The sequence below is a fragment of the Euprymna scolopes genome, chromosome 17, assembly GCF_053919585.1.
Source record: "Euprymna scolopes isolate OS-2025 chromosome 17, ASM5391958v1, whole genome shotgun sequence".
In the NCBI taxonomy this organism is placed as follows: domain Eukaryota; kingdom Metazoa; phylum Mollusca; class Cephalopoda; order Sepiida; family Sepiolidae; genus Euprymna; species Euprymna scolopes.
This window is the reverse complement of record NC_136498.1, coordinates 3373959-3389537: the sequence shown is the minus strand read 5'-3', so window position 1 is coordinate 3389537 and position 15579 is coordinate 3373959. Positions and strand designations below refer to the sequence as shown.

Below are 15579 nucleotides of genomic sequence, written 5' to 3'. Positions count from 1 at the left end.
CTTTTTTTGTCTACTAAATAAATCAAAATTTGGTTTGTTTAACTTGTGAATTATTTTGCAGGATCGAGCTGGTATTATCAGTCACAAAGGACATGATTTATTTCCAATTCATTATCGGATTCCAACAACTTGTGATTCATGTAACAAACCCGTTTGGCATGTGTTACATCCGCCTCCTGCTTTAGAGTGCAAACGTAAGTAAAACTTTGCTATTTCTACTTTTACGCTCTTTCAATGGTGTTGATATCTTAATATTTCAATTTCCCTCTTTTTTTTTTTTCTCGCACCAAATAAGGCATATTGCCACTTGGACATGAAAGAATACTATTTAGGATCATGTCCACTGTTGTGCAGAGTTGAGTAGTGAGATGTCTGTTCACAGTACATTTACATTTCTTCATGTTAATGCAGTCAGGGAACCAGGAACAAGGAAGGGATTTCCAAAGTCTTGCAATCCAAAGGAAGAAGCTTTTAGAGTAGAAGGTTTTCCAGCGTGTAGAGACTTCATTGGATGCAACATTGCGGTGATGGAACAGGGGTTGGAGCTTGGCCAATAGATTTTTTTTTTTAACCCTTTAAAAAGGAGAGACTAGTAGTAGATGCATAAACACAGATATGGCAACAATACTCCATACATGGGTGAATTGTGGCTTCGTAGAGATATAGGATATTCTCAGGTATAAATAATTTTCTAGCATGATAGAGAAGCCCACCTTATTTGCACCACTCTTGGCAATAGCCTCAATTTATTTGTTCCAATTCATGTTGTCTGTGAATGTTATGCTAACTTCCACCATTTAATAAAATATTTCAAGTTTTGTGTAAAAACAAAAAAATGCCATTTAGTATTTGCATGAGATTAAGTAAAATGTATTTTTATTGGCAAAAAATAAGATAAAAAATGTTTCAAAACAAAAATAATCTGCTTTGAAATAATTTATAGGTGTGAAATAATTTATAGGTGTGAAATAATTTATAGGTGTGAAATAATTGAAATAAAAAAATTTTTTTTGTTCACTTTTTTGTGTGGATTCGAAAAGAATCATTTATGTAATAAATTTTTTTTTCTATGTTAATTTAAATTTAGAAAACGTATTCAATTTTTTAAAAATCCTTCAGACTTGTTTGAAAAAAAAAAAATCTGGTATGGCAAGTGTAAAAACTATTGCCTTAAAAATGTGTACTCTGCTTATTCTTTTTTATCAACCAATCACATTTTCGTGTACAAACTACAATCTATTTGATAATATAAATTTTTCCTGACTTTCAAATTGAATTTAAAATGTTTTTTCTTTATTTCTAGGTTGTCATATGAAGGTACACCGAGAACATTTTGATAAAAATGAAGACTTTATGGCTTATTGTAAAGGTATTTTTATTTTAAAGTTTTTACTTTCATCGATTACTCGTCCAAATTTTCTTGTTGAATCTTTAATCAATGACGGATTGTTTATATAATTACAACTTGGTGTCTTCTAACAAAAATTTGAATTCAGTTGATTTTAATTTCATGTTTGTTGGCTTTTCTATATCTTCTATCATATGACGAAATGTTGGCCATCAAAGATATTAAATCATCCGGATTAAATGTGAATGAATTTTTAAAACAAACATTCAGTTTTTTTTGTTTTTTTTATATTATTATTTGTAATTTATTACTCTCAACAAGGATCACTCGTTATATAATTTGCTATATTTTTTTATGACTTGTTATAATATGTATTTTTATGACTTGTTATAAATATGTATTTTTATGACTTGTTATAAATATGTATTTTTATGACTTGTTATAAATATGTATTTTTATGACTTGTTATAAATATGTATTTTTATGACTTGTTATAAATATATATTTTTATGACTTGTTATAAATATGTATTTTTATGACTTGTTATAAATATGTAGTTTCATGACTTGTTATAAATATGTATTTTTATGACTTGTTATAAATATGTATTTTTATAACTTGTTATAAATATGTATTTTTATAACTTGTTATAAATATGTATTTTTATAACTTGTTATAAATATGTATTTTTATGACTTGTTATAAATATATATTTTTATAACTTGTTATAAATATATATTTTTATAACTTGTTATAAATATGTATTTTTATGACTTGTTATAAATATATATTTTTATGACTTGTTATAAATATGTATTTTTATAACTTGTTATAAATATGTATTTTTATGACTTGTTATAAATATGTATTTTTATAACTTGTTATAAATATGTATTTTTATAACTTGTTATAAATATGTATTTTTATAACTTGTTATAAATATGTATTTTTATAACTTGTTATAAATATGTATTTTTATGACTTTTTATAAATATGTATTTTTATAACTTGTTATAAATATGTATTTTTATGACTTGTTATAAATATGTATTTTTATAACTTGTTATAAATATGTATTTTTATGACTTGTTATAAATATGTATTTTTATAACTTGTTATAAATATATATTTTTATGACTTGTTATAAATATGTATTTTTATAACTTGTTATAAATATATATTTTTTGACTTGTTATAAATATGTATTTTTATAACTTGTTATAAATATGTATTTTTATAACTTGTTATAAATATGTATTTTTATAACTTGTTATAAATATGTATTTTTATAACTTGTTATAAATATGTATTTTTATGACTTGTTATAAATATGTATTTTTATGACTTGTTATAAATATGTATTTTTATGACTTGTTATAAATATGTAATTTTATGACTTGTTATAAATATGTAGTTTTATGACTTGTTATAAATATGTAGTTTCATGACTTGTTATAAATATGTATTTTTATGACTTGTTATAAATATGTATTTTTATAACTTGTTATAAATATGTATTTTTATGACTTGTTATAAATATGTATTTTTATAACTTGTTATAAATATGTATTTTTATAACTTGTTATAAATATGTATTTTTATAACTTGTTATAAATATGTATTTTTATAACTTGTTATAAATATGTATTTTTATGACTTGTTATAAATATATATTTTTATAACTTGTTATAAATATATATTTTTATAACTTGTTATAAATATGTAGTTTCATGACTTGTTATAAAGTATATATTTTTATACGTTGCATTAATTTCCCACTTTAAAATTATTAGCTTCATGTCATTCTATGTTCGTACGTTATCACCTAGACCTTTTTAAAAATAGGGATTGTCTGCTCACCAACAATTCTATAAAAAAAATACTTTTAAAAAATTTCATCTGACGTTGCTATTACGTTAAACTCTCTAACAAAAATAGTTTCAGATCAAAATGTAGTGCCTATTCTGCCCAAAAATGTTACGATAATTTTATGAGGTCTGTGTGAATATTTAACTTTCATTAAAAAAATATATATATGGTCATCGACTTGTACAAAGTTTTAGAGAAAAATCCTCGTAATCCGATTCTCCAATTTCCTTAACCAGGGTACTTAGATAAGTTTATTGAAATTAAAAATCAAAGCCTTTTTTTGATGCGAGACTTTTAGAAAATTTTTTTACTTTAATCTTCCGTTTTTCAGGATAAAATTGCATTATTTTATTTGAATCCTTTGAGATGAATAATTTGTATATTTGTGGACGGTTATCCTCAACTTCATAGTTGTTTCACAATGTTTCGGCCAACTATTCCTCTGGCCTTCGTCGATGGAAGACTGGATGAAAATGAAAAACTTGAATTTATAAGACCAAATAAATCCAACCTTGATTGCTCTTCAGAGCCCATGGCAAAGTGGATAAAGGCGTTGAGCATTGTCTGGAGATAGCGGTTTCAATCCTACTCAAAGCTGGTCAGAGGCTTAGTTCGCCAAAACATGGTGAGACAACAACTACTATGGAAAGCAGTAATTGCTGAGGATGCAATGAAGACTCCTCGTTCCTGAATGAGGAAGCATCAGGTTTGCGGGTATTTTCACAAGATCGGTCGTGCATTTTAAAGCTTTGTTAGATTGGAAATGTAAAAGTTGAAAAGCAAAGTCATTTTCAGTGCAAGTTTTAACTTTAATTTTTTTTCAGAATAAAATTTCATCTTTAGAGTGAGCAGTATTATTAAAAAAAAAAAAAGATTTTTTTATACCATCTTTATCTATATATATTAGTGTTGTGCCGATGAATCGGAATCGGGAATCGGTTAAATCGGTAATTTTCGGGGAATCGGAATCGGCATCGGAATCGGAAAAATTTGTGTATAATTTCCGATTCCAAAATCGATTCTTTGAATATTTTTCAAAAGTTAATTTTCAATTGTTTGTACCGATTATAAATATTTATTTCTTTTAAACTATTAGTAAAACTAAACTCTATAGATCTACGTACTCGTTATAGAATGAAGTTCTCATAACAAAATCACGTAATTTCATTAAATAGTTTTTGTTTTACGCTCCCTTGACTAATTATCGCAGTTTTTTTAGGAAGATTCCGAATTTCCCAAATCGTTTTTACGGCATAAAATAAAAACTATTTGATGAAATTACGTGATTTTTTTATGAGAACTTCATTCCATAACGAGTACGTAGAATATATATTTTTTTTTATTTTTCGTTTTTTAACATAGTGTAAACTGCACAAGCACCCTTTTTTAATACGTGAAGACAGTTTAGAGCTTCATCCTAGATCTAAAAATAATTTGGTTTTTAGTGGGTTTACAAATATCGTCCAAAAGTAGAATTTCAATGAGGGGGGACTTTTAAATGTAAATATAATTTCTTTTTCAATCTGAAAAATTTCTAAATGTTTTCTCTTTATCTATTTTATCCAGACTTTGATAAATTCATTGTGAGATATTCATGTATATTTTTAACTTTTCCGAAACCCGAGAAAAATGCGACGGTGTCAGACAATGTGGCTCCAGGAAAATAAAATAAAACTCTATTCGTTTGAAATCTTTTCATATTAAACTCCTTGAGAAATTTGGCAAGTGGGTGTGAAAAAGTATTGTTGTCGAAACCAACGGCATCGAAGGTGTTAATTACCCCATAATACTTTCAACTCAACTTTTGAGTGAGATTGGCGGGCTTCAGCGAGGCCTCCGTGATATATATATATAGGTGCCGGGAAAACTCGTCTCGGGAAAACTCGTCTCAGGAAAACTCGTCTCCGGAAAACTCGTCTCCGGAAAACTCGTCTCCAGAAAACTCGTCCCCTTTTGCTAGGTAGGAAAACTGGTCCCTTATTGAATAAATATCGATTGAAAACACATTTTATGATCGTTCTTGAAGGAGATATTGTTTTTTAAAATAAACTATAGCCCTCCCCATAATATTTTAAAAAAAATATTTTTACTTGTTTAATGTTTTTTTTTGTGTTTTTAATAAAAGCGTTTATTATGTTCATAAACGAGACCGCATATTTTTTTTATATTAATATAAAAAGAATTTACTTATATACTGTTGTTTATAAAAGGGTAAAATCGATTTTTCTACCTCGCCGACTATGTTGTTTATTTAATTTATTTGAAATCGTTTATTTGGTAAAGAAAAAAAAACAGAAAACAAACAAAAAACATGTCGAGTGTTACGGGAGAACGAGAAATAATGCCCGGTATCACATCTTAGGGGGTCTTGATAATCGCTAAAAAATAGAAATTACTGAGGGAGATTTGGTTTTAAAAAGAAAATAATAAATTTTAATATTTTTTAAAATATAATTTAGAGAGAGAGAGTGAGTGGGGGGGATAAAAACTATATCTCCCTTCGAAAAGCAACCAACAAAAAATGAAATTAAAAAGATTCTTGATAAACGATAGCGGAGTTTTCAATAAAATTGATTAATAAATTTATTTAGTGATTACTTTTTCTCTTAATGATTGATTTTAGAATTTTGAAATAAAAATTAAAAAAATTAAAAATTAGTTAACGAGAGATTGTTAGAACATGGCATCTCTCGCGCCAAAAAAATATTTCGCTTTTAATTTATTAGTTAATTTTTGCAAAATTTGACAGGACGACAATAAATGTTGATAACTGATAAAATCATAATTTTAAATAACGCATGAGTGCATTTGGTATGACAGAAAACAAAAACATAACAACAAAAAACTATCATAATTAAAAAACAAAACCAAATGCGTAACGAAGAATCGAATCGCTCCCTGTTTTTTTAATTTTTGGGTTTTGTTTTTTATTATTGTTTTTATGACTCCAAAAAACATCGTTAAAATAAGAACAAAAAAAAATTTGTAATTAATTTTGTATGTACATAATAAACGCTTTAAAATAAGTTAAACCACTAAGAACTTAGCCAGTTAGGTAGAAAACGGACACTTAGAAAATCGATTTTATTTAAAAAAAACAAAAACAAAAAAAAAAAACATTAAACAAGTAAAAATATTTTTAAAAAAATATCATGGGGGGGGGCTATAGTTTATTTTAAAAAACAATATCTCCTTCAAGAACGATCATAAATTGTGTTTTCAATCGATATTTATTCAATAAGGGACCAGTTTTCCTACCTAGCGAAAGGGGACGAGTTTTCCCGAGACGAGTTTTCCTAAATTCATATATATATATATATATATATATATATATATATAAATATATATATATATATATATATATATATATATATATATAAATATATATATATATATAAATATATATATATATATATATATATAAATATATATATATAAATATATATATATAAATATATATATATATATATATATATATATATATATAAATATATATATATATATAAATATATATATATATATATATATATAAATATATATATATAAATATATATATATAAATATATATATATAATATATATATATATATATATATATATATATATATATCACGGAGGCCTCGGCTTCAGATGGCATTGGCGCCGTCGTAGCAATCCTTAAGTATAAACATAAACAATACCGGCAGAATCAAAGAAAATCACACTGGAAGCATATTTCAAATTAAATCAAAGGCCAAGCCTTTTCACAATTTTTCCCATTCCTTATTGGTCCCCCCGATTTATCGGAGAGGGACTATAGTTTTCAGTGGCGTTCGTCCGTTCGTTCGTCCGTTCGTCCGGATGATTCCCGGATAACCGTCCATTACTTTTTTCTGAAATTTTGCCACAAGTTGTACTCCAATACGTAGATGTGCACAACATCGAGTTTTTTTTTTAAGAAAACTCTCGTTGCTCCCCCAGGGGCTGAAAAGGGGTCAAAAATGCCCAAAATGGCAAAAATGACACTTTTGGCCCCATAACTTTTTTCCCGTCCATTAGATTTTACTGAAACTTGTCCAAAATGTGAAGGCAATTGTTGCAAATGTAAATTTAGTATCGCTGACCCTGGCAAAACTCTGGTTTGCGCCCCCCGGGAACTTTTAGGGCTAAAAACCACCCCTTTTTTAGGCTCTTATTTTTCATATTTGTCTAAAATGTGATTATGTATCTCTATTTAGTGTTTTTTTATGGTGCTGAACTCAAATTTACATGTCTTAAGGCCTGAAACATAGCCGTTTGTCCATTTTTACAAGTAATCAGCTCCCCCATGGGGGCAAAAGAGGTATAAAAATACCTCAAAATGACTCTAAATAGACAAAATTGACATATTTTTCAGAATAACTTTTCATCCATTCATTAGATTTTTCTGAAACTTGGCAAAACCATGGGCATACCTGATATACACCTGATGGAAGTATCACTGACCCTGGGAAAAATCAGAGTCACAAGCCCTGGAGGTTTTAGGGCTAATATTGGGTGTGGAGCAAAAGTTGAACTTAGTCATTTTTCTGAAAACTTTTGAAAAATTTTTTTTCACTCAAAATTGTTTTTTTATCAGTTATGTATCACTTTTTTATCACTTTATTCGATCCCCCCTCCTCACATAGAGGGGGACCATGCATGCACGGCTTGTTATATTTGTCAATACCGATTGCCGAGTGAGGGAGCAGCAAACATACCGACAAAACCCAACACTTTTATATTCTACTTTTCATTTAATTAGCAATAATGTTTGATATTATTTTTCTGGGCAAAATATTTCTTTAATTTTAGATAATTCTTTCGCTACTTTGAAAATAAACTGCATTCTTCTAAAGGTTACCTAGCGAATTTTTGCAAAGTTTCAATTTTTGTTTTGTTTATTTTACGCATATAAAATAAGTTTAGATCTTCTTTAGTTTTACTAATAGTTTAAAAGAAAGAAATATTTATAATCGGTACAAACAATTGAAAATTAACTTTTTAAAAATATTAAAAGAATCGATTTGGGAATCAGAAATTAGGCACAAATTTTTCCGATTCCGATACCCCCAAAATTACCGATTTATCCGATTCCCGATTCCGATTAATCGACACAACACTAATATAAAACGATTAGGAATTTAAAATAGACGGTCAGTTTCACAAATAAATATAACGTAACATGAGCTGTAGTGTGTTACCAATCTTAAATTATGTGCGCTTATTGGGGGTAGGGTGTCTACTTTTTAAGCGATTACACATGGTTTTACAACGTTGCAAACCGAACTTAATTTAGTGGGAAACACTTTAGTTAATATCCATAAAGAATTAGGATGGCCAGAAATGATGATCATTTTACGTTAAATTTATATTCGAAACTGATCTTACACTCTAAATTGTAAATGATCGCTTTTCTTTCCGCCAATTAAAAAAATGTTCTAACACGTAATCTATAAAATATTTCATTTTGGAATAGGGATTTAGCTGCGAGAGAAAGCACAGAAAGCTCACGCAATCTCACGTTAAAAATGGTTTTCATAATAGTAATATTATTATTTAGAAATTCGTTCGTAACAATGAAATGTGGCTTTGCTAAGTGGCGTTGTTAAATATATTGTTCTTACATCGTTTTCTTATTTTGCCTACCAATCTTTGAATATTTTCCACTATTCATGTAAGTCGCATGTTATACAGTAAATACGAACTGGTACAATATAGCTTTGTTTTAAAATCAAAATAAATGTTTTGTGTTACAATTTTTAATCAATTACAAGGCAAACATTTGAGATAAAATATACGCGGACATTAACCAGGGGTTTATGTAATAATTTGAAAATTTACGAAAAAACAAATTAAAAAAATCTCTAATTAAATATGTATAAATTTTACAAGAATCGAAATCGGAATCGGATCGGAATCGGAAATTTTGAACGGAATCGGAACTGGGAAAAATTTTGGCATCGTCCCATCACTAATATATATAAATTCGTATTCCTGTCTGTTTATTTGTTTGTTCACAATTTGATTAATATATACAAAAGTTTCCTTACTTTACTCTCATTTATTTCTATATATAGTATGATTCTTGCAAACTAGATACAATAAAGAGATCATCTCATTTTTATATTACATTAAGACAAATCGATTTTATTAAATATCGGTATCTTAGTTAATGTTTCTAGCGAGAGAATTGTTATAAGTGTTCTATTTAAAATTGTTATTAAATTTTAAACAATAATTATATATTGATAATATATTTAATTTTATTTGGAATTATCATTCCAGCATCACTTCTTTTTTTTTTTTTTTTTTTTTTTTTTTTTAGAGGTATTTGCCCCTTCGGAACATAAACAAAAAAAAAAAAAAACTATCACCAAATAAAATAATTTGGTAATCTCAACAAATTTCTAGCTTAAAAAAATAATTCCATGTAGATAGAAAAATGTTTGGCTTTTATTGTTTTTTTTTAAATATTCCAAAAAAAAACAAAAAAAAACACAAAAAACTGAAGAAATGGGAGGGAGGGAACCATGACAGATACAATTTGTTTTTTTTTTTTTTTTTTTTTTTTTGGTGGTGGGGTGAGAATTACATTTGAAACATAAAGTAACGATAAATTTAATTAATTTTTATGAGATCACTCTGTACTTTCACCTAACAATTTTATAAACAAAATGAACCCAATGACAAATTACATTGGGGGGGGGCATTATAATGACAAAAAATTTTGTTTGTTTTTGGAATTAATTTTTGGTAGATCTTCACTTTTTTAGGGGTTCTTGGCTATTTTTTTTTTTTTTTTTTTTGCAATAGCACAGGCATTCACTGCTATTTTCATTCAAACAAAAGTTTTAATGATTTTTTTATTTTTATTTTTTTTTTTTTTTTTTGCAATAGCACAGGCATTCGCTGCTATTTTCATTCAAACAAAAGTTTTAATGATTTTTTTATTTTTATTTTTTTTTTTTTTTTTTTTAGAGGAAGGAGTTTTCTTTCCAGTACTCAATATCTGAAGAATAGTTTCTATTCTTTGTATCCCTTCTGCCGAAATATCTGGTGGAGGGGGTATCACATACTTCTTTTTTGGGGCGATTACATTTACATGTTTTTATCCGTTCTTTAATTTTTGGAATTGTGAGAGTATCCATGTTGCCCATGATGAAAATTGAAAATGATTAGTATAGCAGGTGTGTTCCAAACGGAACTTCATGTCAACCCAGGCAACGCCGGGTATCCATGCTAGTGTGTATATATCTATATATATATATATATATATATATAGAGAGAGAGAGAGAGAGAAAAAAAGTGTTTAAGATTAAGGTAGAAGAAAAAAATTTTGATTGAAAGAAGGCTATGATTTTCAATTTTTCTATTTCTAACATATCACTGCTTGAAAAACATCATTTTAGATGTTTTTCAATTTGAACAAGGATCAATGTTGTGTTACATAATCAATGTTGTGTTACATAATCAATGCTGTGTTACATAATCGCTGTGGCCAGTTGTTCAAAATGCATTTGTCTATATAATGTTAACATGTACTTTAGCTGCTGGCACAAAATATATACACACACTGACATTCTTTCTGTTGGAATCTCTAATATTTCTTTTGTCTATTGCTTCAATCATTGACCGATATCTGCTCAAATATTCTTGGGTCATATTCATTCCATTAGAGAACGGTGGAAATACTGAATTCTTAACATTTGAATCCATTTGTATGTGTGCAACCGATTGAATGTTTTTCTTCCCGGCGTTGCCTGCCAACATCTAATATGTGTTGGACGTCCATATGTTGTATAGCCGGGGTCATATTGGGAGACATATATCGAGTACATTTTAAAGAGAGACGGGGACATGTAATACAGGATTTACAGTTCTGTGGATTCTTGTAACATAGATTAGCGACTGAGAGAGGGTGAGCAGTTCTTTTAACACAGGAGAGGACAGTCATTACTTAGGATGGAGAGGAACATTACTTAGGATGTGGTTATACAAAGTTCATATATATATATATATATATATATATATATATATAGGGGAGGCACATTCTTGTAAGAGTTACATAATAACGACGAGGGAGACAAAGTTCATATTAAGGATGTTTCACACATTACCTTTTGCTGTTGAATGATGACACAACACAGTTTTACAAAAACATGATAACTTCTTTGTTATCAGATCGACCGGTCGAAGGATGATAACGTCAAGGAATTCAAAGTCACTTCTACATGTTAAATGTTCTACCCCTTCACCTCTGAGAGGACCCTCCTCTATGTCAGCTCTTCCCGACCAACTCTGCTGGCTGTTCGAACCTGTCTCTCCGACTCGACTGAAACGAGCTCCTATATTGAGAATTCATTTTTGCTATGATGTCAGATGTGTGGTCTCAAAACATGATCAACTCCCGTGGCTTAAACATACATTTCCAAAACACACTTCTGCAACAAAGAATTCTCACTAACCTATTTTTCAACCTAACTTATTTTTCAATATGTTTTTAAATTGTATTGTTCATTATTTTTTTTAGCTGACCTTTTTAATTCACTTTCCGTAAAAGAATGCACGATTTTTTTTTACAAACAAACAAACAAACATATCTAAACTATTTCATACGAAATTTAACAGCGCAAAATTCCAACATTCCATTTTCTGAATCTATTTCTGACCCTTGCTTACAAAGTTCGAATCTCGGTTTATCCAAATCTCATTTTCCACTTGTCTAAAGTTCTTCTTACTTGCAAGAAAAGGGGAAAACCCTTTCTCCTGTAACACATAGAATGAAACTACATCACAATTGGAGATTTTCATAATCACGCTAATAATGTACAACTAAAATGCAATTAAAATATTCAGTTGTTCTAATTTTAATTCAACATTAAAACTACTAATCAACAATTCACGGCAGCTATGGCCTCATTTTTTTTTTTTTTCATTTCTATTTTCTCTTGTGTTTTCAGTGAACTTTGATATCCAGGCCAAAGAATTGTTACTTTTGGCAGAATCTTCGGAAATGCAGAAGCTTTGGGTCCAGCACCTTGGTAAAAAGATTCCGAAAAAAGGAATATCTTCTAATATGAGGTATGAATTTCACCCCCCACCTTATCTATCTTTTTTTTGCCTAAGTTTATAAACCCAATGATCTATCGAACCTATATAGGATATTTTAAACTCAAAGCCAGATTGACAAATATCTTTCTAAAAATATCAACTGAATTTTGTTTCAAAATATTGGACTGTAATTGGAAACAATTTACTCTAAAAAAGAAAAAAAATGAAATATTACCCAATATAGTAAACCTATCTTAGCCATACTGCAGTAAACAACCCCCAAATGGCATGAAAAAGTAACTAATTATCACACATAAAACAACTATATGATGAAAAAGCCTAGAAAATGTAATTGAACAATACTTCTCAGACTTTCTAGCATCAAATAACCAAAAAGGTTTGATATTAAAAACCAACTTTGAACAAAATGTGTAACGTAAAATGTGTAACGCAAAATGTCTTCTTGTAACATGAATACAAGAAATGAAGTTTTCTTCGCTTAACAAATTTAGCATTGCGACATATTTCTTGAGACATTTCATTCGTGCATTACTTTTCCTGTTTTCTAAATGGTGATAGATGATTTGGCGTCCCCGACGAAACATCGTCCAACATACATTATGTATTACAATAATATATTTTTATTATTTTGAACATTTTCTATGAAAATAAGTGGAATATTGTAAACAATTCTTACTTTTAAAAAATGTGTAAAACTGAACTTTTTTTATGTGGAACATTCTGAATATTTGTCTCCAGAAACTACTATACTACTTATACTACTACTAATAATTTGTCTTAGAATGTGATAAATTTCTCCAGTTAAAATATCTGTTGGAAGATATTCCGTCAGGGACACCAAATCGGCTATCACTGTCTAGAAAACAGGAAGTCATGCAAGAATAAAATGTTTCAAGAAATTTGTCGGAACAAGACAAATTTTTGTTCTTACATTTGCATTATTGCTCAATTTGCCAAAGAAAGATAAAATAAAAAAGGTAAAAATAAAAAAATTCTCTCCATGCAACACATGTCCTCAACCCTTACTGGCTAGTTTTGTATACATGCCTGGTAGACACTTTCCTTGGTCAACAATGGTAATGCTCTGCTGGTTATTAATGGCAGAAGTTTCCTGAACGTATTCCATCCAATCTCAACTTTAACCCCTCACATAAGGAATCTGAGCTCATAAACATTTTTCACATTTTTATTTAATATCCCGTTTTTATTGTAACAAATTTTTTTTTACATTAAATATTAGTGTTTTCTTTAGATTTTATTCCAAAACTTTTTTCCCCAAATAATGATCTATATATCTATAAAAGTGAGAATATGTGAATGCCTGAGGGGCACCATGAGTACTTGTAAAACTCATGGGTCCATCTGATCATGCATCTGTCATTGCAGCAAAATAAAATTATTTTCCTTGGTTTATTTTTTCAAAAAAAACATGATTGATGATATATCATGATTGTTTCTGTGTTACGAAACAGGTGCTGTAAAAAGTAGACATTTTGACAGATATAATTAGCAAGATGAATAACATCTTGGAATGTGGAAGATATGTTTTTTCATATGAAATAAAACTCAGTCTGTCTGTCTCCATTTTTTTCAAAGTGAATCTGCAAGATGCAAGGTTGCAAAGCAACACTAGATGGGTCAAATGATTGCATTTTTTATGGATGATTGTTTTATATTTATATAAGCCTGTAAAAATAATTACTATGGGTTCAAAAAAAAAAAAAATAGAATTTGGCATAAGTCAACTTAAAGTGCTCTTGTATGGATTCATAAATATACATTTCTACATTAAAGTCAGTTTATTTTAAAATCTTATCTGGCAATATCTCAAACGGTAACGACTGTTTTGGTTTCAATTTTAACTGATGTCACCCAAATCTTTTTTTAACTTGTGAAACTGCGACTGTATATTGGGTACAATATAATAATCATTTGAGAATCGGCTCTGTAATAATAAATATGAAATCTGCATAAATTAAGATGTTATATTTACGTGTATTTTATAAGTGCACAATTGTATAATAAATTAAGATATCATATTTGAGTGTATTTTATGTATTTAAAAATTTTATTTTTTAGCTCAAGTGGATTACCTTCTCGGGGCCAGAAACAGTATTCTTCGTACGGTTCCCAGGCTCGTCACTCAACAGGAGGCAAGTCAGCAACGCTCCCACCAAATACACGGCCCTTATAAATTTTTTTTGTCGGTGAAGTGCATCTGACCGGAGTGTAGCTGTTACCATCACTCAAATGTTCTTCCAAAGATTTCTTCAGTGTTGGATGAAAAATAAATAAAATGTCCATCTCCTCACAGAAGTGACTATTGAATTTTGGAATTGATTCGTAATGAGGGGAAATGAGGTCTTTGCTACCATGATCGAGTTTTGTACAACATGCACACTTGACTGTTGTCTTAGACTTTTAAGATGTAAGATATTAAAAAAACAAAAAAACGCAGTAATATACACGTTTTTTATGTGAAAGAATCTTTGAAAAAAATTCCTTAGAAATTGGGGAGAGAAAAAAAAAAAAGCAAAACTGCCATTTGCCCTTCCATCTATTGAATCTATTTCTTTGGGGGAAAAACATTTTAAATTCAGGAACAATTTTTTAAATGAATACCCCTCTCTTTTCTCCTATATTGAAAAAAAAAAAAAGCCCATTATTTAAAATATTTCTGCTATTTTCGTATTCGGTGGAATCAGATTTGCATTACAGTGATTACAAGCAACTTGTGCAAAAAAAAAAAAAATTGCTACACAAAACCACAGCTTAATATCTCTAATTGCTAACATTTTAATTTAAAAAAAAAAATGTCTTCTGTTATTTTAAAGCAGAAAAAAAGAATATTTATTTACTTAATTTTTTTTTTTTTTTTTTTTTAATTGCTGGATGTATTTTCTCAAAAACGAAGAAGTCAATTGTTATAGCTGAATCAATATATATATATATATATATATATATTTTAGTGTCTGGGTATTTGATTTTCCCCACAGATTTTTCTTTCAATACCAGACATCATTAAAAGGAGAGATTCGCTTCTGAGACACTAAGGCCATTATTCAACATCCTAGTGAGATGGCCAGATTCCAGTTTCGACTCGCACACGATACACACAGGCTGATCTCTTTACATTCAAAACACTTCCAATATTTTTTTTTTCGTCTGACATGATGACTACAACAAACTCTGTTTTATGTAAATGAAAAAAAAATTTCTGACCTAATTCTAAATGTATATCATATATACATACAAATACATGACTATGCACTTGAATCTATATCCGTGTTT

At 28.6% G+C, this 15579-nt stretch overlaps 1 protein-coding gene across 1 annotated transcript in view; it reads left to right on the top strand.

The window, feature by feature from the left end:
• The window catches only part of LOC145296653 (rho-associated protein kinase 2-like), a 407811-nt gene extending 392709 nt beyond the window's left edge, over nt 1-15102 (top strand). The window contains exons 33-36 of the mRNA XM_080142590.1: nt 62-194; nt 1304-1369; nt 12177-12297; nt 14368-15102. Of these exons, the coding sequence (XP_079998716.1) occupies nt 62-194; nt 1304-1369; nt 12177-12297; nt 14368-14482 (435 nt within the window). The 3' untranslated portion in view covers nt 14483-15102. The remainder of the gene's footprint in view (nt 1-61; nt 195-1303; nt 1370-12176; nt 12298-14367) is intronic.
• Nucleotides 15103-15579: the final 477 nt, after the last annotated feature.